The sequence below is a fragment of the Oryctolagus cuniculus genome, chromosome 8 (assembly GCF_051225735.1).
Source record: "Oryctolagus cuniculus isolate XC-2025 breed Fujian yellow rabbit chromosome 8, ASM5122573v1, whole genome shotgun sequence".
Taxonomy (NCBI): Eukaryota; Metazoa; Chordata; class Mammalia; order Lagomorpha; family Leporidae; genus Oryctolagus; species Oryctolagus cuniculus.
Window position 1 is genome coordinate 115,415,112 of NC_142874.1, and position 24,401 is coordinate 115,439,512.

Sequence of the window (24,401 nt, forward strand, 5' to 3'; positions counted from 1 at the left end):
GTAGAGCTACCCCTCCCTTTGACTTTTATGCTAGTGATCATTTCTCTGAAACAATGGAAATTTATTTTTATTTCCAACAAAAATGAAAATCAGCTTCCAGCCAGCCAGCCCCAAGGTCTATTTGTACCTTCCCCACCTCTTAAGAAGTGGTGGATCTGGGCGGAATGGTGGTGGTGGAATTTCTATCTGCAAGAGGCCAATTGTTAAAGAGTCAGAAGCGATCGAAGGCATTCTCCATTCAATCTTTGAGATTTTTTAATGCACAGATTTTCAAACTAGAGGTCTGTTGGTACTTACTGAAGTTTTCATTCATTAACTTTGTTTAGCTGTTAGAGGGATGATCACCCAGGATACCATTTTGTTTTGCTTTAACACCAAAATAATCTCTAACTGCTCTTCCTGCTGTCACTCTTGTTACCTCCAAATTCATCGTCTCACAGCAACTAGAATGATCTCTGAAATGATCATATCAACTCATCCGCCACCCTTCCCCTGGACTCCTATCATTCTCAGTAGAAAATAGTTCATAAAGCCCCACACAATCTGGCTCCTGCCTGTGTTTCTTCATCGGTGTAACCTTAGAGTTGCAGCCATACTACTTTTCTTTCTCTTTCTTGAATATGCTAAGCAAATGCAGTTTCCTCTCTTAGCTCATGAAGTGATTGGGTCCTTTTTGTTGGCCATCTAGTAAGTCATTCTTTCTCGTATCACCATATTTTACATTTCATGTTTTATTTATTTGAGAAAAAGGAGGAGAAGGAGGGAAGGAATAGGGAAAGGAAGACAGAAGAGGGCAGAGAAGGGGAAGACGAAGGGGCGGGGAGGGAAAGTGGAAGGTAAAGAGGAAGAGGAAGAGGAGGGAGACAACTCCCATTGGCTGGTTCATTCCCCAAGTTCCCCAAAGGAGCTGGGATCCCAATTCAGGCCTCTAATACAGTGGCAGGGACTCAAGGACTTGAGCGATCACCTGTTGCCCCAGGATGTGCAGGCTGCTGGAACCTGGCGCTGTCAGGCCTTACCCAGGCACTCTGATATAGGATGGAGGCGTCCCAACCTGTATCTTAACCACCAAGCCAAAATGGGCCCCACATCACCATGTTTTTAAGTCTCTGCAAACCAACTTGCGATATAGACACATTTCTCTCGTTTATGGATTTTAAATCGCTTGCCCACCCTCACTTCCTCACCAACAGACTGCGAGCTCTAGGGAACCGGGCTTTATCATTATGTTCTAGTCATTAATGGTAACTCCTGGAACAGCGCCCAGCACGTCGTAGGCTCTCAGTAAAGCTTGTTAACGTGAATAGTGTCTTGATAAAAGCTGACAGATCTGACCAGTACGACCAGAAGGAAGCTAAAAGGCAATATACGAGCGCTCTAGGTGCTTTTTATGGTAAAGCATTGATTTTGTTAAAATGAAAAGGAGGGCGTGGCCCCTCCTACGACCCGGCGGCAGTTGCTACAGCAGTGGGCTTAATTCTAAAAGTCATTTTTGGTAAAGGGAGGCTGGCAGTCACAGGTGGGGTAGTGGGGTAGTGGGGCGGAAGAGGGTTGGGATGGTGCGCCCCAGCTCCTGCGCAGGTGTGGCGAGCGCAGCCCACTCGTCCCGAGGTGGGATTCTTGCTGACCCGGCCCTGGGCTGAGGGACAGCGGGACGGAGTACTCCGAGGCTCAGCAAGCCCCTCTGAAGTCCGCCCTCCGCCTCTCGCTCTCTCCTCCCACTTTTTCTCGGCCAGGAGACGTGGAGCCCCTTAGTAGGTTTCTTTAAAAGGAAGGAAGAAAGAAAAAAAAGAAGTGCGCTTCTTGAAGTCAGCGGGTGCGTCCGTGGCAGCACCGGCGCCCGGGAATCGCCAGGCTCCAGCAAGCGGAGTTCGCGGGGCGCCACTGCCGGCGGAGGCCGGGCCTGCAGCCTCGGCGGGTGGGTGTCGTTTCCCGCGGACGCTTGTTTGCCTCCACTCCCTCTCCCCCTTTCCGGCTGGCGTTCGCGGTCTCGAACCGTTGCGTGCGCCGCTCGCCCGCCCCCGGCGCCAGCGGACCGTCCCAGCCTCGCCCCGGCGCTCGGGCCGCACGCCCCGGGCCCGCTCCGCCTCCTGCCCTCGGCGGGACCGCCCCGCCCCGCCGCGCCGAGCTGCTCCGCTCCGGGGTCCGGCGCACAACAAAGTTTCTGCGAGCGGAGCGGACTCGGGCGGCGGGGCAGGGATCCCTGGAGGAGGCGTCGCCGTGTCCAGGGCCGCGCTCAGCCGGGGGACTTCGGCCTGTGGGAACCTCGGTGCGGGGGACAGTTCGCGTGCGCCCTTGGCCGTGGGCCTTGGTGGTCCGCTCGCGCGCCCGCTGCGATCTGTCTGGAGTTGGGGCGACAGCTGCGGCGCGCGTGGAGCCTCCCTTTGTCCTCTTGGACCTCCCTCCCCCGCGCTCGCCCGCCCTAGCTGCGCGGCTGGGTCTCTGGGTTCTGCGACCCCGCCGGCTCCCGCCACCCTCGCGTGCCGGCTAAGCCGAGCCCAGGGGACTGTGAGCGGGAGGCAGTCGCAGGCCCCCGGCCGCAGGATGGTGGCGGGGCGGTCCCCGGCCCGCAGTCCCGGGAGCTGGCTGCTGCCCGGGCTGTGGCTGCTGGCGCTAGGTGGGCCCGGGGCGCTGCTGCACGCCCAGGAGCAGCCCTCCTGCAGAACAGCCTTTGATCTCTACTTCGTCTTGGACAAGTGAGTGCCGGAGCGGGGCCGGGGGCTGCGGGAGCGGGCGGCGCGGGATCAGCTGGGCTGGGGAGGCTGCGGGGTGCGCGCGCGCCCGCGCAGGGGTGCTGGATGCCCTGTTGCTCTCCCCTTCCCAAGGGCGTCCGTTCTCGGATCTGGGTGGGCTGGGGGGCAATAAAGGGCCCGGCTACTTGGTCTTCCTTGGAGGGATCCAGACGGGCTCTTTCTCGGCCCCTCCGTCCTCTCTCACGCTGGCTAAAGTTTGCCTGCTTTTCCCCCTGATGTCAGCGCCTTCAGCAAAGCCAGGAAAAGCCCTGGGCTACCGAATCCAGCGCGGTTTGCATTTCCTGCGGAGAGAGGAGGTTTTTGTGTTTATTTTGAAGAGCCCGGGCGGGCTGACTTCCCTTGAAGAGCCCAGGGCCCCCCAGCTTTGGGATCGAGAAGGAGGAACTGGTTTGAAATGTCTGCTGTCTTTGCAGCCCCTTGTTTGTTTTTTTCTGATCAGTTCAGTTTTGTTTTTCAGGTCTGGGAGTGTGGCAAACAACTGGATTGAAATTTACGATTTCGTGCAGAAACTTACAGAAAGATTTGTAAGGTATTTTACCCACTTTTTAGTTTTCTAGGCTGCGGGGAGGAAGTGGAACGAAGTGTAGGGTTTCCCTTTTCTGAAACCTTTGGCAGGAAAACCCTTTCCTGAAATGGTGATTTTTAAGTGCCTCAAGGTTGTCATCGCATCCATGCTGGCATTAGGACGGCCCCTAAGTCCTTGCGGGTTTGTTTCATCTGCATCCCAGAAACTTGGCTCAGACTGTGCGGAAGCATCTTCAAATGCTATTACAAATGGCTTTTCCTTTCTGAATTTTCATCTGTTTCAAATTTCAGTTATGCCTTCTCATAATTTATCACATTAAAAAAAATAAACGTCGCGCTAATAGTACCCCTGATCCATTTTCCATTCCATGCAATTCTTGGTGTTGTGGAGGTCCTCATCTGAGAAAACAGTGTTGGGAAACTTCAAATGAGCATGTGCTAATGGCCCACTACCAGAAAGGCACTTGTGCCTGTGTTTAAAGAAAGGAGTTGTGTTTACACAATGTGTGGGTGTGTGGCTGGTTTAAAATGTAACTGTTCTATATATGCAATAAGTGTCACTACCAAAGAATGGATTTCTCTCCTATAAAAAACATTGCTGCTATGAAATCCAGCTTACTCTCTTATTTAGTGGCAACCAGGAATTAGTGGCGTTTTCTACTTAAAAATAACCCCAAGATACCACGCTTCTGAGGCTTTTAGTTGACTCCCTTTTTTAAAAAGAAAAAAAAAAAATGCATCGAGTCAGTGTAAGTTTATCAAGATAATGGGAAGGACATGAATAGGAAGTGTATCATTAAATATTGCTTCTTTCAGTCTTGCTAGCCCAAATGTTTTCTGTAAAACAGGCTTGGATGATCAAAACATTTTGAAAGTCATGTTGCAAGTAACTTCAAACAATCTGTAGAGGCCTAGGCAATCCTTGCTTTCAGTTATTGGCAGCAGTAAAGTTATCCCCATAAAAATGTATGCCTGTCCATGTTCAATCATCAGGCCCCCTGCTTAAGAAGCCAAGTGTAACACTCATTTCTGGACAGGGCCTGAGATAAAACTGTCCAGGAAAGCGAAATAAACAAGACCTTATATCTTTAAACATCAAAGGCAGAAGAGACAGTTGCTTACAGGTTTTCTGATTTCATACTGGAGTGTGCAGGGTCATGTCCATTTTAACCAAAAACAATGGGTCATTTCACTGCAACAGCTTTAGGAAGCAAGGTTTTTAATCAAGTTGGAATTCTATAATACCTAGTTTGCTCACTCATTGCTCAGTTACTAACAACACATTTCAGGAAAAGAAGAAGGGGGCGGCTGCCGAAGAGAGTGACGTAAGCCTTTGAGTTAGCTCTGATCTTGAGTTTATCACTTAGTTTCCCGACTTCAGTTTTGAATCTTATTAATAGCTGCATGGAGCGCCCCAGAAACGAGAACCCTCCCGTGTCTAAAGCCTGAAAAGTACAGCTTCCTGGGCGTTGGTTGCTGATTGGGAATGTGAAGTCTGAGACATGGAATGCTGAAAATACCTAGCAAAAAGTGACTTGTTAGTGCCTTTCACATTTTCCCTCATCCGTTTAAAGTATGCTTAGCTAACGATAACTTTCGTAGGAACTCATGTTGTTGTGCTTGTGGTCATTACATCAGATGGGCTGCCCTCCAGCCCTAAGTACCAGTGCAGCTGCTGCTGCTCACGATGGAGCCTGGCCTCCTTCCAGGAGATGGGATAGCTTACCAGGGAAAGAGCAGAGCATAGTGCATTGACTTAGAATTTATGTTTCTAGTTAGTCTTATTTCTAAATGCAAGTCCCTTAGTTGCAGAGGAGTGTGATTGCTGGAAAGCATTGCCTAAATCCAGAGTGACTTAGGCAGTAATGTTAAGCAGAGTTTGTGCATCAACTCAGGGACTTCATTTGAGAGGAGCCTGGACCATTCAGAGAGACCAATTTTAAATGAGACTTCCTAGCTTTGCATCTGTATTGTATCCATATTTCTTTTTAAAATGTTTTAACTGCCTCTTTTCTTATTTTGCAGCCCTGAAATGAGATTATCTTTCATTGTGTTTTCTTCTCAAGCAACCATTATTTTGCCATTAACTGGAGACAGGTTAGTGCATTATCATTTCACTGCAGGCTTTTAGTAGAGATGAATCTTCAAGGAATGATTGATACTTCCGTGTGGTGATTCAGGCCTCTCAGTGGAGTCAAGCGAATGCTCAGACTATTTGGTTCTCCACGCTAATAGAAGGGAAGGGAGGAATGAGTAATACAAAATAGCAGATTATCTCCAAATCAATAGCATTTGTATTGGCTTGGAATGAATAGTGAAACCCAGATCCCTGCCTTAGTGGTGTGTTCACTAAGTCCCAGTGTTCCCCGCTCTGTTACTGCAAGGAGTTCTACATTTTTCTTGTTTAGATGTGATACACTAATCAGCCAGGAATTGGAAGAACACTGGGGAGGGCAAACTTGTGGATCTGTTTAGGTAACTTACTGGATTCAGCAGACAGCCTGGGTTTCTAAGTTTTCTCTGAGGTCCACTGATGCTATTTAAATACAGTCATGCTGATAAAGGAACTTGAAATACCTGTCTCCTTAGTGCTTTAAAAAGGTACAGCCTTTGAAAAGCCAGTGTCATGGTATTTCATTTAATCATTTCTGTGCCTGTTATTTGAACACAGTGTGGCAAATTAGAAGTCACTGACATGTTTTGAAGAACCACTACTTTGCATGGGGTCAGTTTTGCTTCTTAGACTATGAAATCCATAGTGGGAGGCGAGCTTTCCTTCATTCTTCTATTTCCTGTAACACAAACTATGTAAGGTATCTTGTGCCCAATAAATTCGTGTTGAATACATAAGAGGAAGAATGAATGCGTGAATATTTTGAAATCAAATATCTCCAAGATGTAATTTTAGCGTGTAATTTTAGGCTAGTGTTTTGGATGACGTGTGGATATTTGAAAAGTTGTGTGACTAGCTTTCTTTTTTGTAAGTTAATTTTCTCTTAAGAAGGTCAAAGAAGTATACTATTTAAAGGAGATCAAGGAAAGAACTTGTTGTAACTTATTGATTTTAAAAATTATAATTTCTTTGTGCTTAAAGTTTTCCTTTTTCTGGACAATAAATATCTCTGCAGTTTGTGAATCTGGCCTTGGATCTCTCTCTTGTTGATATTTCCCCAATATTTTCGCTCCTTCCTTTCTTGTGTATACATGGGTGTCATCAGGGCCAGAGTAACACAACATGTACAGCAGCTTTCTGTAGTTCTTGCTTTGGTAAAATTTGTTTTCTTAATTGTCCAGCTTAAATTTCCATAAAAAAACTGGCTTTGGACCCAAGCCATCCCCTATGGCCCCCCAAAAGAACAATTTTAATGCTTGTGGTGTGCATATATACAGAAGAGCTCTTAGCATAGCGGTAGAAGATGTGCAAGACTGTTAGTAATTGGCAGATGCATACGTTGTGCCAGGGTCTCTGCTTAGCACTTGCATATAGGTCCTCCGGCACTTTGAAGGTGAAGCGTAGTGTTTGGTAGAACAGACTGGTACTGCTTCCACAGGCACGGAGCGAGTTTGAATCTTTAAGTTAAAGATTCTTCCTTTAGCAGTTGTTGAGTGTCATAGCAGGGAGACTGCAAGGGGTTGGAGGAGAAAGGTTTCTCTTTGACAGGCCGAGTAATGTTGCAGTGAAGTCACTGGAGCCAGTCTACTGACGAGCTAAATGGTCAAGGGCAAATTGCTGAACTTCTTGATGTCTCAATTGTTCCCTGTGTAATGACAATGATGATGATGATGGCGATGACAGTAATACATAAATTATAAGGGTATTGAAATAAGAATCGAAGTTGATGAATGTGAGTATATAGGACAGTGTTTGGGATGTGTATAAATATCATCCTCATCCTCATCTGGAGCTAGGGAATATGTAGTATTTTAATGATCATGGAAGAATTATGCTCATATAAAGGGAATGTTGCCCTAGTTGGAATGATTTATAATACTCCAGGAGGAATTTTAATAAAGTTCCTTGCGACTTATTCCAAAATGAAGCTGGCTTCTCTACCTCTTTCAAAATAGAAATACTTTTGGTTTTAATGAATTTCAATACTGTGGTATGTTGAATTAGTTTGGGGTTGCAGGCAATACACTGAGAAAGCTTGATGAGTGTTCTGGTTTTGCCACTTACTGATTTGGAACCTGGGGCAGATTATCAAATCAGTGTGTCAATTTTTATGTCTATAAAATGCAGACATAAAATCTGCCACATTTCATTGGAGAGCTGTGACGATCAGAGCAAGAGAATGCATAGAAAGGTACTTTGCATATCAGAAAATCTCCAAGAAAGGATATTATTTTCTTCTATTTTATTGCCCTTTTTTATTTAAGTAAACTATAACTTCACAAATTTCTTTGGTCCTCCATATTTGAACATGGAATTGCTTTTCTTCCAGTACACTTTTTTTTTTAAAAAAAGATTTATTTATTTATTTGAAAGGCAGAGTTACAGAGAGGCAGAGAGGCGGGGGTGGGGAGGAGATAGAGAGAGAGAGGGAGAGAGAGAAAGAGAGAGATGTCTTCCATCCACTGGTTCACTCCCCAGGTGGTCACAACGGCTGGAGCTGTACCAGTCCAAAGCTAGGAGTTTCTTCCAGGTCTCCCACGCAGTTGCAAGGGCCAAGGACTTGGGCCATCTTCTACTGCTTTCCCAGGCCATAGCAGAGAGCTGGATCGCAAGTGGAGCAGTCAGGACTCGAACTAGCACCCATATGGGATGCCGGCACTGCAGGCGGCGGCTTTCCCTGCTACACCACAGTGCTGGCACCAATTACACATGTTTTTAAAATTTTATTTAAGATATACAAGTTTCATGTATTTCATACATACACATTTGGGAATACAGAGATACTTCTCACCCTAGCCGCCCCCCACCCCCCGGCCCATGCTCCAGCCCTTCTTCCTCCTCCCTCTCCTATTCCCACTCTTAATTTTTACAAAGATCAATTTTCAGTTTACTTTATACTCAAAAGGTTTACCCTACACTAAGAGTTCAACAAATAGTATGAAGAAAAAAACACTGTTCCTCAACAGTAGAGACAAGGGCTGTAAACAATCATCACATCTTAGAATGTCCATTTGGGGCCGGCGCCGCTGCTCAATAGGCTAATCCTCCGCCTGTGGCGCTGGCACCCCAGGTTCTAGTCCCGGTCCGGGTGCTGGATTCTGTCCTGGTTGCCCCCCTTCCAGTCCAGCTCTCTGCTGTGGCCCCGGGAGTGCAGTGGAGGATGGCCCAAGTGCTTGGGTCCTGAACCCGCACCTGGCTCCTGGCTTCAGATCAGCATGGTGCGCTGGCTGCAGTGTGCCAGCCGCGGCGGCCATTGGAGGGTGAACCAACGGCAAAGGAAGACCTTTCTCTCTGTCTCTCTCTCTCTCACTGTCCACTCTGCCTGTCAAAAAAAAAAAAAAAAGAATGTCTATTTGTAGTAACAGTTTGCATATTTAGATGGAAGACCACTGAGCACATGTTCCCACACCTTTTGCAGATCTTTGTTTCAAAGCTAGAAACAGGAATTTTACATAGCTGCTTTCCTGATAGCATGTGTCACACTCACATGTAGATCTGGGTGCGTGAGACAAGCCAAAGTTAAGCAAAAAGAAAAAAGCAAATGTCAAGTACAGCAGGTTTCACAATTTTGGCTCCGTTACTCATAGTGCTTTAGTACCTTGGTAAATATGAGAAGTCGTGCTTTCGTGTTTCTCTGAGTGTTGCTAAAGATTTTCAGCAGCGATGAGGCAAGACTGGCAGGCAGTAATTACTTATGACCGAACTGTGTCTTGTTATGATTTCAGCATGGTGCCTGGCAGTACAGAACTGCATGAACAGAGTAAGCATGCAAGAAACTATCAGTTATACAATCTATGTTCTCATCATTTAAAAACTTCTGATCAATAGCTCAATTTAACATACTCCCTTTCTTTTTCTTAGCCTCATGATTTTTATCTTCCAAATGTCTGTTCATTCATTCACCTACCTACCTACTTGGTTATCTCCTTAAGATAGGCTGTGAGCTGTGAGCCTTAGGGATTATGCAAAGGTGAATAATCTACTGCGTGAGTGAGCAGGGGGTGTGCCCATCCACACGGGCATTCCAGGGTTGCATTATAGGGTCAAGGAAGAGGAAACCGCCTGGTGTTGATTAAGTAAGGAAATATCCAGCCTCTGGATGTCACAAAATTTGGAATAAGTGCTAATTTGAAAAGATACTTTTAGTTATTCTGTTACATAATTGGGAGTAGTGAGTTATGGTCAATTCTGTTGGATAGTGTCTTAATGTTGTTTGTAGGGATGTAGTTGAAAACATTTACTGAGCAATTACTATGTGCTAGGCAGTGTGTAAAGTACTTTTCACGCATTGTTTCAGTTAATCCTTCTAAGCATTTCATGTAAGAGAACATGTTATTATCTCTCTACAGATGAGGAAACTGGAGCTGAGAAAGGCCATGTAGCTTGTCCAAGCACCCACAATTAACAAGTGTCAAGCAGTGCATTAACCAGAATCATATTTTAAAGCAGATCTTGCCACTCTCATACTTAGAACAGCATTGGCTTAGAATAAAAAGCAAGTGCATCCTGGTGCCCTCAGAGCTCTGCTTGATTTCCTCCACCCAGTCCTCTCCTTCAACATCGTCCAGCCCGACCCACCTTCTTCCCATTCCTGGGACAGGTCACGTGTCTGTCCCCATTAGTGCCTTCACTCTTCCCCTGCCCTGGCTCTTCCCTGGCTGGCCTTGCATGTGTCACCTCTCTGAGGAGCCTTGCCTGGCCAATACCTCTAAAGGAACCCCTCCTCTCCTCCCCAGTAATCTCTTAGAATGTTCTGTTTGACTGTCACGTTTTGAAATTAAAATTGTAAATTAAATAACTTATTTTTATTTCCATGACCTTAATGTAAACATAAAAGCAAGGAGATCTTATTTGTCTTGTCATTCATTTTTTTCCAGCACCTCAAATAGAATCTGGTGCACAGTAGATGCTAGTAAATGTTTGTTAAATGAATAATTGAGTTGGTCTGACTGTACAACCTGAGTTACTAACTGCTAGCATAGAATGTCTCTTAAAAATCATGCCAATGATATATGATGGCTTATATTTGCTATTTTTCTCATCCATATTCTCATAAGTTATTTATAAGTATTTCCAACTTCCTTTTCAATACTCTTGCCCCTAAATTGAAAAAAAACATATGATTGTTTGACACGAGCACAATAACCAATTACTTATGAAAAAATACTCCTTAAGCAAACTTGTAAGAAATTATAGAGAAGCCATTTAATTAAGTTTAGACAATATATACATTTCTAATATTTGAAAGAGTTTCCTCTAACTCCTTAAGAGGTGAATTAAAATTTATTTAGGAAAATAGGCTTTTGTCTACAATTGGTAACTTATATACATCTATTTTGGAGGGAAATTTGGCAGTATCTAGAAGGTTCCTAATAGCAATTGTACTTTTTAGGATTATGTCCCACTGAAATACTGGCATTAACATGCAAATATAAGTATATGTGCAAAATTAACTACTTCATTGTTTATAATAGTGAAAAACTGTATTCAGTCTGAATGCTCATCCATTGATGATACTATAATTAAATTATCATAGATACATAAAATAGGATACTATGGAGTTATCAAAAATTGGAAAATTCATATGTATTGACATAATATATACAAGATATATTAAATCAATCAAACAAGTTACAGAACATTGTTAGTATGACTTTGTTTTTGTAAAAACAAAGCAAAATCCTTAACTGTATATATGTGAGGGGTGTGTGTGTGTGTGTGTGTGTGTGCATGCATGCATGTGCGTGTGAGTGTGTGATCACAAATGCACAGAAAGTCTGGAAGCTAAGCAACAACTGATAGAAATAAACACTGTCTTAGGTGTGAGATTGAAGGTGTGAGAACCTCACAGTTCTAGGTTGCTTGGTTTTATTTCAATAAGAATTTGTTAAAATTTTACGGATGCTGAAATTAAAAAGAAAAAAGTTACTGATTTCTTCTGTGGCCACAGATAGCTAACTTGGAATCAGGATGGAATTCAGGGATTAGAAAGAAAAAGCATTCCAGAATAGAGTGAATCCAACTGTTCCCTTGGAGGATCCTGATTGGCTCCCTGTGAACGATGGAAAGACCAGGATTGGACCTTGCATCAAGTAGATGCAGGAGTTGCATACCAGCTGAGTAATCTTGGACAAGTTACTTAACCCCTGGCTCCACAATTCTAGGCCTCTTAAAAGGAGCTAACTGTTCCTACCATATGACAATGTTAAGACAATTAGATGCATATAATGCACGCAAGACCTTCGAGTTTGATGCATGCAGGGTATATAACAAATGTTATAGCTATGTTCATTTTTCTTTCTTTTCCTCTGTCACCTATTTGCAACTGCATACCTTTAATATTTCTCTGAATTTTTCCAGTTCTTCCTTCTTTTTCTTTCTTTGTTGTCTTATTGAGTGGGTGGGAAGGAGGCTGAGGCTCAAGTGGAACTTGGAGGTTGTCAGTGTACCCATCGCAGTCATTGTGCTTGGATGTTAACAGCTCGTGGTGTGCATGTGCTGGGATGCTGATTTGTGCTTAAGGAGTCAAGGGTCTATGCTCACAGTGACCCAGCCCAGCAGTTGAAGCCAGGATTCACACCCAAGTCTGTGCTGAGTGTGAGCACCTAACCAGTGCACGGTACTGACTCACACTTCCTGAGTTCCCCTTCTGCAGCCCTCACATTACTCAGAATTCTGTCATAATTCAAAAGCGTAGTCATCCGTTTATATTTCCTCTATTCTTTCAGACTGGTTAGGTGGTAAGAGGAAGTGCCCTAAGTTGAGTTGGTAAAAGCAAGCAAGAAAAAAAAAAAGCAATTTTATTAGGGAATAAGGTACTCTTATTTAGAAAAGTCTGTTTCGGCCACAATGCATGCTAACCCTAGGGGTTCTGATTATGGCAGTACCTCAGATTCCAGTGATGGAAATGTTAATAATTCCTTCCAGTCAAGTCCTCCATCTGATTTTGAGTATGCCCTGGAAGATTCTGTATACTGTTACTTATGCCTGCAAGACACCTGGTGCACAGCAGTGGTAAAATGCTGGGGTTGATTTCTCCTGGCTCAACAAGGCAGTGAGCAGGAAAATGGAGTAAAAATATGCGAAATGCATCAGGCATGAACTTCAGGTGTGAGTTGAATACCACAATTTGGTATGTGCAGACGAAACTGGAGAAAATTTTCCACAAAACTCAGATTGTGCAGGTTACTTTGTGAGTAGCTATTTTTGGATCTTGGACTGACACCTTGTATTTATTGGTCTGAATTATGGACCCCAAAGACCTGTGTGAGTGTTAGTTGTGGAGTGACATGTGAGCTGAACAATAGTGGGTTGTTAAGTAAAGTATAACAAAAACCTGTTAGTTCTCAAGATGATAGAATATATATATATTATGATATACATATATAAGATTTATTTATTTATTTGAAAGAGTTACAGAGAGACAAAGGCAGAGAGGGAGGGAGGGAGGGTGGGAGGGAGGGAGAGAGAGAGAGAAAGAGCAAGAGATATGTCTTGTATCCACTGGTTCACTCCCCCATACTGCCCCAATGATCAGACCTGGGCAGACCAAAGCCAGGAGCCAGGAGCTTCCTCTGGGTCTCCCACCTGGGTGCAGGTGCCCAAGCACCTGGGCCATCTTCTGCTGCTTTCCCAGGCACATTAGCAGGGAGCTGGAACAGAAGTGGAGCAGCCGGGACTCGAAACCAGCACCCGGGCAGAGGCTTTGCCTGCTGCACTACAGTGCTGGCCCCTAGAATATATTTTATATACATACATACACACATACATTTAAGAATCTGGGCCAGGTGTTTACTGACTTCAGTTAATAGAATGCAGCAGATGTGAAGATGAAATCGTGCCAGTTCCAATTCCAAGCCTGCCACTGAGTAACACATGCCAGTTTCCTCTGAAGGGCTCTTAATGAGGAAACCAACTACCATATAAAAACCTGGACTACCTTGGAACAACCATTCTAGGAGGACTTCCAGCCTAGCTCTGTGGGGAGACTCTGTGGAGAGGAATCAAGACCCTGGCCAGTGGTTCTAGCCGAGCTCTCAGGCTACAGCCAGCACCAGCCCCAGTACCAACTTGCCAGCTATGTGAATGAGGACATTGAAGGTCTTCTAGCCTTTTCAGCATCCCACCTGGCCACATGGGAAGCCCAAGAACCACTCATTGAATGCACAGTACCGTGAGAAGCAATCCTTCTTATTTATAACTGTTAACTTTGGGGTAACTTTTAATGCAGCAATAGGGAATCAAAACATATTGTATCTCTCTCTGTCTCTCCCCCTCTCTCTAGCTCTGACTTTCAAATAAATAAATCTTATAAAACAACAACAAACAAATGATAGACATTGTGGCTAGGATGGACGCAGAAAGACCTCGAGGAGATTGGTAGTGAAAATTGGAAAGGCAGCAGCGCGTCAGTGGTTACTGCAGACAGAAGCACAGAGGCCAATTCTGTAATCGTGGAAAGTTTGGTGAGAATGTGGGAAATACAGAATGTATGCAATCAACTTATGGGAATAGCTAAGGAGACTTCGAGACAGACCTCTGAAGGTGCCAGTTGGCTTCCTTATTTCCCGTAGTGACACACAAAAGAAGTGATACAAGCCAAAGAAGGATCTTTTTAGTTTTAAATCAGGCTGTAGAGGAAGTATAGAGAGGCAGGAAGTGATAGATTTGAAATTAAAACTTTCACTTGTAGTCTCCCTTGGCAGAGCATTCTTGCAGTTTAAGAACTAGTCATGGGTGTGGTGGTGTGGCACAGTGGGTTAAGTTGCCACCTGCGATGCCAGCATCCCATGTCAGAGCTGGGGTTTGAGTCCTAGCTGCTCTGCTTCTGATCCAGCCCCCTGCTGATGTGCCTGGGAGAACAGTGGAAGCATGGTCCAAATTCATGGGCTCCTGCCACCCATGTAGGAAACCCAAATAAGAGTTCCTGGCTCCTGGCTTCAACCTGGCTCAGCCCTGGCTATCAGAGCCATTTAGGGAGTAAACCAGTGGATGGAAGAGCTCTCTGTCTCTCTCCCTCTCTGCCCCTTCTCTCTCATGTCACTTTGCCTTTCAAATAAATAAAATAAATACATCTTTAAAAAAATGGTTTTACATCAGTCAGGTCTAAATTGTTACCTGTAAAATGTGGCAACACTGGGCAATTAAGGGTGCAGCTGAAAGAGACTTGTAGGACTTCAGAAAGGGTTGAGAGTATGACTTATTGATCCTCTCTCCTCTAGACAGAGACTTATAAGAATCTTAAAGGTGCGCCTCTGGCAAACAGCAGAACTTCTAAGCATCCTTTGGGTGTGGGTTTCATCGCACTTACTGCCTAAAGTGAAAAGAAACCTCTTGAAGAAATTTTGTGCATGTGGCTTTTGTCTGATAGACGAATCACAATTTGATATTCAGGCATCTCACAAGAATTTTAAAGGACTTTCATCAGCTTGGGTTAAAGAAACAGCTATTTCAAAATGTAAGAGACTTCTGGACCCCATCTTCCTATGGGCAGGAAGGTGTTACAAATGTGAACTATTTCTTATGAAAAAAGAAAGATGACTAAGAAAGTAGAACCAAAGTGTAGAGGGTAAAGTTAGGGGCCATAAAGCTATTTCTTTTTTGTTAGGCAGAGTTACAGAGAGAGAAGGAGAGATGGAGAGATGGAGAGATGGAGAGAGAGAGAGAGAGAGAGAGAGAGAGAGAGAGAGAGAGAGAGAATGATATTTCTGGGAGATGGGACTTAGCCCTAATCAAAGAACTGGGACTAAATGTGATGATGGCCTATCTTGACAACTCCCTCTCCCTCTTCTCTTTCTCCCTCTCCTCCTCCTCCCTTCTCCAGAGGACTGTAGAATTTGGTCCTCTGATTCTCAGCTTCTTAAAAAACCAGAGGTTAAACATATCATTTCATTTGTTTAAATCTTACTTCTTTGCAAAAAGTATTTGAGACTGAATACAAAAGAATAATTATTAAATTTTGGAAATTTAAGATCTTAGAAAAGAGGATGAAGCAGTGGGATAATCATAGGGACTTGAAAGAATTTTTCTTAATGAGTCAGAAGTTTTACCATGGGCTTCCCTTGTTTGCATAGTTCTGAGTAGCTGAAAGGAGGAAATGTGTAGCAACAGTTAGTTACTCAGGGGTGATAAAGAAACTTCTGCTATGAGACCTCATAGGGGCTGTCCTGCTCAGGATAGCAACATCCTTGACAACAGGTTCATAACAAATACTGAAACAGTTTCAATAATACCATTGCTGGTAGCTGAAGACTTAACCTTAAAGGCAAAGTCAGTGAAGCTGACCTTTAAGATGATGTTGGATTTGAGTTTATCTGTATAACAAATCTTTTTATCTTTCTAAAGTCGCTCACCCGCCCCCTACCCTGCTTTCCTTTAGAGTTTGGTTTAACATCACAGGGTGGGTGGATGAGTTCTGTGCTACATAATTTTGCTTTTCTTTAGTTAATTGTTTGCTTTTCTTTATTCATTGAGAACCTTAGAACATTTTAAAAATATTTATTTATTTACTTATTTTTAAAATATTTATTTATTTGAAAGGCAGAGTTACAGAGAGGCAGAATCAGAGAGAGAGAGAGAGAGAGAGAGAGAGAGAGAGAGAGAGGTCTTTCATCTGGTGGTTCACTCCCCAAATGGCTGCAACAGCCAGAACTGAGCCAATCCAAAGCCAGGAACCTGGAGCTTCTTCCAGGTCTCCTGTATGCATGCAAGGGCCCAAGACTTGGGCCATCTCCTACTGCTTTCCCAGGCCATAGCAGAGAGCTGGATTGGAAGTGGAGCAGCTGGGACTCAAACCTGCACCCATATGGGATGCCAGCACTGCACACAGCTGCTTTACCCGCTACACTACAGCACCGGCTCCCTTAAAACTTTTTTTTTTAAGATTTATTTATTTATTTGAAAGTCACAGTTATATATGGAGAGGGAGAGAAAGAAAGAGAGCTCTTCCATCTGCTGGTTCAATCCCCAAATGGCTGCAGTGTCCAGTGCTGAGCCAGGCGGAAGCCAGGAGCTAAGAGCTTCATCTGGCTCTCCCATATGGGTGTTAGGGGCTTGGGTACTTAGACCATCTTTTGCTTCTTTTCTCAGGCCATCAGTAGGAAGCTAGATTGGAAGTGGAACAGCTGGGACACGACTATACACTCATATAGGATGCCAGCATGGCAGGTGGTGTCTTTACCTGCTATGTCACAACACTGACCCAAAGAACTTAGGATTTATTTTGAGTTCCTTGGCATCCTTTGGAAGCCCAAGATCTGCCCTCCCTTATTGTGGCTTCTGTTTTCTCTAAAGTGACGTCCTGTTGGTTAATAACAGGTCTACCCATTGGGCAGTTACCCTGGAAGAAGTGTAAGACCAAGACTTGTGTGTTGATATCATTGATTGTGGCCAAGGTGTTATGGGCTAAATTAGACAAAATTTAATATTTCAGATTCTTGATGTTTACCTAGAGGAGAGTTCTGAGCACCAGCTCACATAAGGCATGTGGCGTGATAAGGTTTAGAATTTATTTAGAGGGTAGGAAGAATACACAGGAATGTGAGGGCTTTATTAAGGGAGAGTGGGCCAAGAAGGGTAAAGCGGGAACTCCATACCCTTAGACGGAGAGCACAGGTAAGAGTTCATGGGAGCAAGAGCAGGGAAGGCAAGAGAGGCCTAGTGTTCTCCTCTTACTTCCAAAGGATAGTGGTGACATAATCTGATTCACAGGTGGGTAGATACAGGTGAGCGTACATGGGGGTAAGGGGGGGTGTGTGGCTTCCAGCTCATGACCCTAATCTAACTCCTTGACCAGTCCCATGTCAAAGGGGCTCTTGCGATTGTGCAGTGGCAGAAGTAGTCATGGGAGTCAGTGTAGCCTGGCCTGTTATGGGGGCAGGTGTGGGTACAGACAGAATACCACAAAGTGCTCTGTCTCTTCTACCGAATAGGCCAGCAGAGGCTCACCTTTCCAAAAGACTGCAAATCCTACACATGCCTTCAGGTTTGAGTCTTGTGGGGTCATTTGATTCTTAGAAGTAATGGTGAGGGCTGTCACTGTGGTGTAGTGGATAAACCTGCCACCTGCAGTGCCGGCATCCCACATGAGCACTGGTTTGAGTCCCGGCTACTCCACTTCCACTCAGCTCTCTGCTATGGCCTGGGGAAGTAGTAGAAGATGGTCCAAGTCCTTGGGCCCTTGTACCCACATGGGAGACCTGGAAGAAACTCCAGGCTCCTGGCTTTGGATCAGCTCAGCTCTGGCTGTTGCATTTGGGGAGTGAACCAGCGGATGGGAGACCTCTCTCTTTCTCTCTCTGCCTCTGTCTCTGTAACTCCATCTTTCGAAAGAAAGAAAGAAAGAAAGAAAGGAAGGAAGGAAGAGAGAGAGAGAGAGAGAGAGAAAGAGAGAGAGAAAGAAAGAGAGAGAGAGAGAGAAAGAAAGAAAGAAATCAATCAATCTTAAAAAAAGAGTAATGGTGAGCTGATCTGAACTGAGTGAAGAAGGATATTTTTACCAAGCAAAATCTGTTTGTGTAAACTCGCATTTCAGTTGTCTTTCTCATTTCCCTTTTGGCAGCCAGCATTACTGCTTGAGGACACGCTGCCACTCATCTCTGGGAAGCCCCAAATATTTGGTTTGTATCTGCATTCAGACAGAATCAGTTTCAAATTGTTTCTGTAGATACTAAACATAAATATTTGGATAAAACAAGTTATAAATCATGTAATTTACTCCATCATCTGGGGAATTATGAATATTTTCTTTGATGCATTTAAAAAATTATTGAACACTTACTTTGCAAAAAGTATTGTAGAATAAATAATAAGTGAAGTATAAGGGGAGACATCATAAACAAAAGACATGGTAATAGCCTTTTGTAACCTTCCAGATTAGTTGAGAGGTGAAAATATGAATGAAAATAATCAAACTTGTTAAGCATTTTTAAAGGAGAATGTTTTAAAGAAACAAAACTTTTCATCGTAGTAGAAGTTGAATATAAGTATGAATAGAAAACTTGGGGCATCTTAGGAGAGAGTGTAATGAAGTTAGGGAAAAGTATAGAATACTTAGATATTAAACCAAGTATGCAGTGAGACAACCGATGTGTGTTGGTAGAAAGGACTGGACCAGGAAGAAGGAAGGTTAGGTTCATACCTTGAAAGTTGTCTGTTTTCTAGAACTTTCCGGAGATGGAGAGCTTACATGATAATAATTTTCACAAATATGTGTGCATCTCTGATGAGTGGCTCAGTTGTTTCCAGTATTTGAGCACTGTATTTCAGTGACAACTTTTTTTTTTTTTTTTTACTATTTTTGGCATGTGTTATAATGGCATCTGATGTATACATGCACATACTTATAAATTTTGAGTTTAACACCAGTAGTAAACTCCTTGTTGTTGAGATAATGCTTTTTAGAATTCATCTCCTTCTTCTCTCACCTTTGGATGCTCTCCATGTTTTATTTAAAAGCTTGTCGTTCTGTTTACCATTTCAAGAACTTTAAAAAGACACTTTTTCTTGCTGCTTCTGTTGAAAAACTAAAATTCTGGAATGAGTGTCTTAAGAAGGAGTCTTCTGATCTGTTTTGAATATTTTTTGCAACAATATTTGATTTATCTCTTAATATTTTTGTAGTTTTATTTATTTTTAAAGGGGTTTGCAATCTAAAAAAATTTCTAAACATATTAGGTCTTTCCTTATCCATACACAGTGAAGAGCTCTTGGTAGTATATTTAGACATAATCCATTGGGACAATTAATTAGTCATGATGAAAAGGATTATTCTATGGTTTTGCATCTTTTTCATTCATATTGCCTCTTCCATGAGTTTAGTACCCACTTGTCCATTTATCCATCCTTCTGTTCTTTCGTTTACCCATTAAATATGCGTTAAGGATCTACCTTATTTAAGAGAAGGTGCTGGTGTCTGGACGGGGGAGAAGGGCCACAAAACTGAATAAATTGTGAGACTGAGGACTCTGAGAGGCTAGAGTGGAAAAAGGTTGCTCTCTGTAAGTGAGCGTTAAGTAATGTGCTTTAGGAAGTCACAGATAATAAAGAAAATTTTTCTACTTTTAAAGAGGTGGGAGAGTGTTTTGAGAATAATTTTGCAATGAAGCTGAGCTACTCAATCCTTGTAGTTTTGTGCTATTCCTTAGAATTTAGTAAAAAAAAATGAAGATATTTGTTCTTAGTTCAGAATGCCTAGAATATACTTAGATTTTTTCCAGACATTTTTAGTACTTTTGTTTGTAGTTAATCTTGTAGACATTATTAAGTACATATTAAAATGACAAGAAGTATTGTGGAGCCATCTGCCCACAAATCCACTCCTTTACTCTGGTTCTTACTAAGGAAAATGTGCTTGTGTTTCTGCGGGGTCTTTCGAGAGGTGTTTATTGTGATGTTTGCTCACTTTTCTTTCATTGAATATTGTACATTATTTTCAGGGGCAAAATCACCAAAGGCTTGGAGGATTTAAAGAGTGTTAGTCCTGTAGGAGAGACGTATATCCATGAAGGACTGAAACTAGTAAGTTCTTTTTCATTTCTAAGTGTGGGAGAGAACTGTTTCCTCTGTAGTGAAATGCAGTTCCCTAGCAAAGTGTAAAAGCCCATCACCTAGTTTTCTGTAGGCAAGTTTTTTTTTTTTTTAAAGATGCTTTTCATTGTGCTAAAGATGAGACTAGTGCAAAACAAGTTACTGTGGTGATTCGAATTTGGATGGCGTTTTCATTTTTAAGGAATTTTCAATTTTTTTTCAGTGGTTATGTTCAGATGAGGCCCAAAATCTATTATCATTAAAACACAATAGTAACTACTTTATCATGTGACTAAATGCATATTTCAGATAAAATAGCCAACACAAAATACCCTGTTTCAAAATCTAGTCAGTAGTATTTTGATTTTGTCCGACTTAAAAATTCAGCTTGATGGAACATGCTGGTTAAAAGTTAAAATTAAATTGTGAGTTGGATAATTATTCTTCATTTTCAGGCGAATGAACAAATTCAGAAAGCAGGAGGCTTAAAAACCTCCAGTATCATAATTGCTCTGACAGATGGTAAGTTGGACGGTCTGGTGCCATCATATGCAGAGAAGGAGGTGAGTATTGAACTGAAACTGTTCTCTCCACCCCACTGTACATGGATATGTGTCTCTGCATACATAGCTGGATATTTGAATAATTCGCTTCCGCTTTTTCTCAACAGGCAAAAATATCCAGATCCCTTGGGGCTAGTGTGTATTGTGTGGGTGTCCTTGACTTTGAACAAGCTCAGGTGAGCTACAACAGATAGGAATGCTTTAATTTAAATCACACACTTGTCTTTTCAGGATAGTTTCACCTGTTCACAATAATCACTTGTTAAAGGTTTTCTATAAAATGATATCAGTTTTTCTATAAAGTGGCCGTTTAATGAGCTCTACCTTACTAATATGAGAATTTTGATAGGCTTCGTGACCAAAAGTAAAACTGCATTTCTTGAACACTCTATTTGTTTTGAGGAATTAAAGTACACATTTGGATTCATTTGGATGAATTTGGATTGTTATGAATACTCCTTTAATCCAACAAACAAAATTATTATGTCAATTTAATTTAGAGTTTTTACTTTGATTTAATACCTGACTTGTAGGTGTAGAGGATTTGAGAAGTCCATTTAAGAGAAATCTTTAATAATTTTCTTTTGGAGAATTGAGTTTTCATGAAGTTTTGAGAGTTCTGCTTTTTTTTTTTTCACTCGCAAAATCACCTTATGTCTAAATTTTTGCTTGAGCCTGGGTTTGCCTCCTGAGTCTTGTGCCATTAGCAGCTATCAGAACTCTGTATTGTCCTGAAATTGCAGCTTGGGGCCCCATAAAGGGGTTTCACTGATCTCAGTGATTCATTTAAAGTAACACTGGCATCACCGCCCTCTCTCATTTCCTGACCTTGACCCCAGATCACACTGGCAAATGTATGCTGTGGAGTGATGTGTCAGATGGACCAAACTGAAACACAGTGGCTACGTTTGGGAAGTTTTATGTCTCTGCTGCATCCTAATTAAATTTTCTTCCTTTTTCCAAAGCTTGAAAAAATTGCTGATTCCAAGGAACAAGTTTTCCCTGTCAAAGGTGGATTTCAAGCCCTTAAAGGAATAATTAATTCTGTGAGTATATCCCAGGGGGACAGGAAAGGTGGATCATTTTATACATATTTTAACCATAAAAAGTAATCTTTATATGCAGCACAAATGGTCAGTTTCTAGAATAAAGAGATTAAGAAAGAAAGTGATTGGGTATCGCAAATGCAGCGTAATTTTGAAGATCTGGATTTTACTTGTAAATGATTTGGTGCTAATTCTTGCCTCTTGGGCTGTATTGAGCCTGAGTTTGTGATTTCATATTCATAACATTCTCAAACACTTCCTCCTTTGGAGCACAGAGTTAACTGTCTGGATACCTTGAAAGTGTTATAAACTTTTTAGAAGAAATGTACAATAAAAGCTGGGATTGAATACATGTTCCCTCCCTCCTCCAAAGATGGTTGTTCTGAGCTGCCGGGTGGGCAGCTTGAGCCAGTGGCTGAGTTTTCCACTGCCATTGTTGTTCTTTACATTGAAATGATAAATCGTTTCACTGGGGCCCATAACATTTCTGTTTGGAATTCAGTTGAGCTGTCTCTGGTGATCATTAGAATCTGGGCTCCCTGGAGCAGGAGATGGGGAAGGAGAGTGATGAAATGCAAAGCAAAACTCCTGGGCTTTCACAGCTGAGGTTTATGTTTCGTTTCACTGCCTTTTGCTAGAAGCACTATGAACAGTTGCTATTAAGTATTTATGATATTTTTGTAAACATCATCCTAAAATGGAGGTGAATAATGTGTATTCTCCAAGCCAAAGCATTTCCTTTCATCTTTAGGTGTTTATTAAAGGGGGAAAAATCTCAGTTTCTTCTAACATTTGGTTCTGGCATTTAAAATTTCCCTTTAAAGATTATGTCTTGCAGAAACAGAGTGAGATTTATTGAATTTGTTTTTAGTAGCATGTAGGTCTCTTAAAAAATAATGGAGCTTTTCAGAGAAGACATAATTTTGTTCCATTACATGTCAGTACTTCTAGTGGACAAACCAAATATAAATGCAGAATGGAAGAGAGATGCAAATATTCTAGGAGTTCATGTATATTATAGTGTTCAGTTTTTAGGAAGAAATTACAGTGTGAAAAATGATAGTTTTATAGTTGGGTTCAGGAAAATTGTTCTATAACTGTGATTTAAGTTTTGAAACACAGGACAAAGAATGGGTAATGCAAAAGTGTGGATAATTTGAACTACTAAGTAAACAAGTCAGCAGACTTTTTTTTTTTTTAAGATTTTATTTATTTATTTGAAAGGTAGAGTTACAGACAGTGAGAGGGAGAGACAGAGAGAAAGGTCTTCCTTCTGTTGGTTCACTCCCCAAATGGCTGCAATGGCTGGAGCTATGCTGATCCGAAGCCAGGAGCCAGGAGCTTCTTCCTGGTTTCCCTTGCTGGTGCAGGGGCCCAAGCACCCGGGTCATCCTCCACTGCTTTCCCAGGCCACTGCAGAGAGCTGGACTGGAAGAGGAGCAGCCAGGACTAGAACCGGTGCCCAAATGGGATAAAGGTGCTGCAGGTGGAGGATTAACCTTGCCTTTCCTGAAAGATGTTATGTAAATACATCTTATCTCATTGTTTGTCAGCATATTAATTTCCTTGAAGTTAATCTTTGAGAAAAATGGATAACATGGATTTCTTTGTTACCCCTCTTTGCCCCCACAGTGCAGTGACTTGTCCCTTTATGTTTAAGATATCCTGTGTTCTTAAAATGTTGTTTGTCTACAATCAGTTTCTTAATCAGCAGAGGTCAGGGTTTCATTTTGGAGACTCTTTGTTGTGGTTGGAAAAAAGAAGCAGCACTGTAGTAGTTCTGTCTTTTTTATTACTTAAAAATCAAGTGACTGGGTTCAGCATTGTGACATAGGATAAGCTGGCACAGTGCCAGTTCAAGTCTTGCTCGGCTTCTGATCCAGCTCCCTGCTGTGCTTGGAAAGGCAGCAGAGGATGGCCCAAGTACTTGGACTCTGTCACCCACGTGGCAGACTCTGACGGAGCTCCTAGCTCCTGGCTTCAGCCTGGCCTAGCTCCAGCCCTTTTAGTCATTTGGGAACTGAACTAACTGATGGAAGATCTCTTTCACTCTCCTCTCGCTCCCTGTCTCTGTAACTCTGCCTTTCAAATAAATAAATACTTAATAAATAAATAAATGGTTTTCTAAATCAAGTAAATTTTTTTTTTTTGACAGGCAGAGTTAGACAGTGAGAGAGACACAGAGAGAAATGTCTTCCTTTTCCGTTGGTTCACCCCCAAATGGCTGCTATGGCCGGTGCTGATCCAAAGCCAGGAGCCAGGTGCTTCCTCCTGGTCTCCCATGCGGGTGCAGGGCCCAAGCACTTGGGCCATCCTCCACTGCCTTCCCGGGCCACAGCAGATAGCTGGACTGGAAGAGGAGCAACCAAGACAGAATCCGGCACCCCAACCGGGACTAGAACCCGGGGTGCCGGCACTGCAGGCAGAAGATTAGCCTAGTGAGCTGCAGCACCGGCCTAAATCAAGTAAATTTTTTACATAGTATTAAATTGTTAGCATGCAGGATATTCATAACAAAGACTTTTTTCAGTCACTTGATTTTTAAAAAAGATTTACTTATGTATTTGAAATTCAGAGAGAGAGCGAGAGCGAGAGAGAGAGAGAGAGAAGAGATCTTCCATCTGTTGGTTCACTCCTCAAATGGTTGAAATATCTGAGATTGGGCCAGGCATAAGCCAGGAGCCTGGAACTCCATCTTGGTGTCCCATGTTGGTGCATGGACCCAGGAACCTGGGCTATCTTCTACTGCTTTCCCGGCACAATAGCAGGGAGCTGTATTGGAAATGGAGCAGCTGGGACTTGAACCAGCACCCATATGGCACCACAGGCGGGTAACCCTGCACCACAGCGCCAGCCCCTAGAAAATCATTTAAGC

General features: G+C 42.8%; 1 protein-coding gene across 4 annotated transcripts in view; it reads left to right on the forward strand.

The window, feature by feature from the left end:
• Positions 1-1,313: 1,313 nt before the first annotated feature.
• The window catches only part of ANTXR2 (ANTXR cell adhesion molecule 2), a 157,923-nt gene continuing 134,835 nt past the window's right edge, over positions 1,314-24,401 (forward strand). The window contains exons 1-8 of one of the 4 annotated variants that reach the window (XM_017347476.4): positions 1,314-1,393; positions 1,737-1,918; positions 3,211-3,282; positions 5,304-5,375; positions 19,827-19,908; positions 20,373-20,480; positions 20,588-20,656; positions 21,446-21,526. In XM_017347476.4, the coding sequence (XP_017202965.3) occupies positions 1,391-1,393; positions 1,737-1,918; positions 3,211-3,282; positions 5,304-5,375; positions 19,827-19,908; positions 20,373-20,480; positions 20,588-20,656; positions 21,446-21,526 (669 nt within the window). In that variant the 5' untranslated portion in view covers positions 1,314-1,390. Of the gene's footprint in view, positions 1,394-1,736; positions 1,919-2,012; positions 2,697-3,210; positions 3,283-5,303; positions 5,376-19,826; positions 19,909-20,372; positions 20,481-20,587; positions 20,657-21,445; positions 21,527-24,401 lie in introns of those variants that run through there. The other 3 variants (XM_089302638.1, XM_089302636.1, XM_002716994.6) reach the window with 3 other exon arrangements.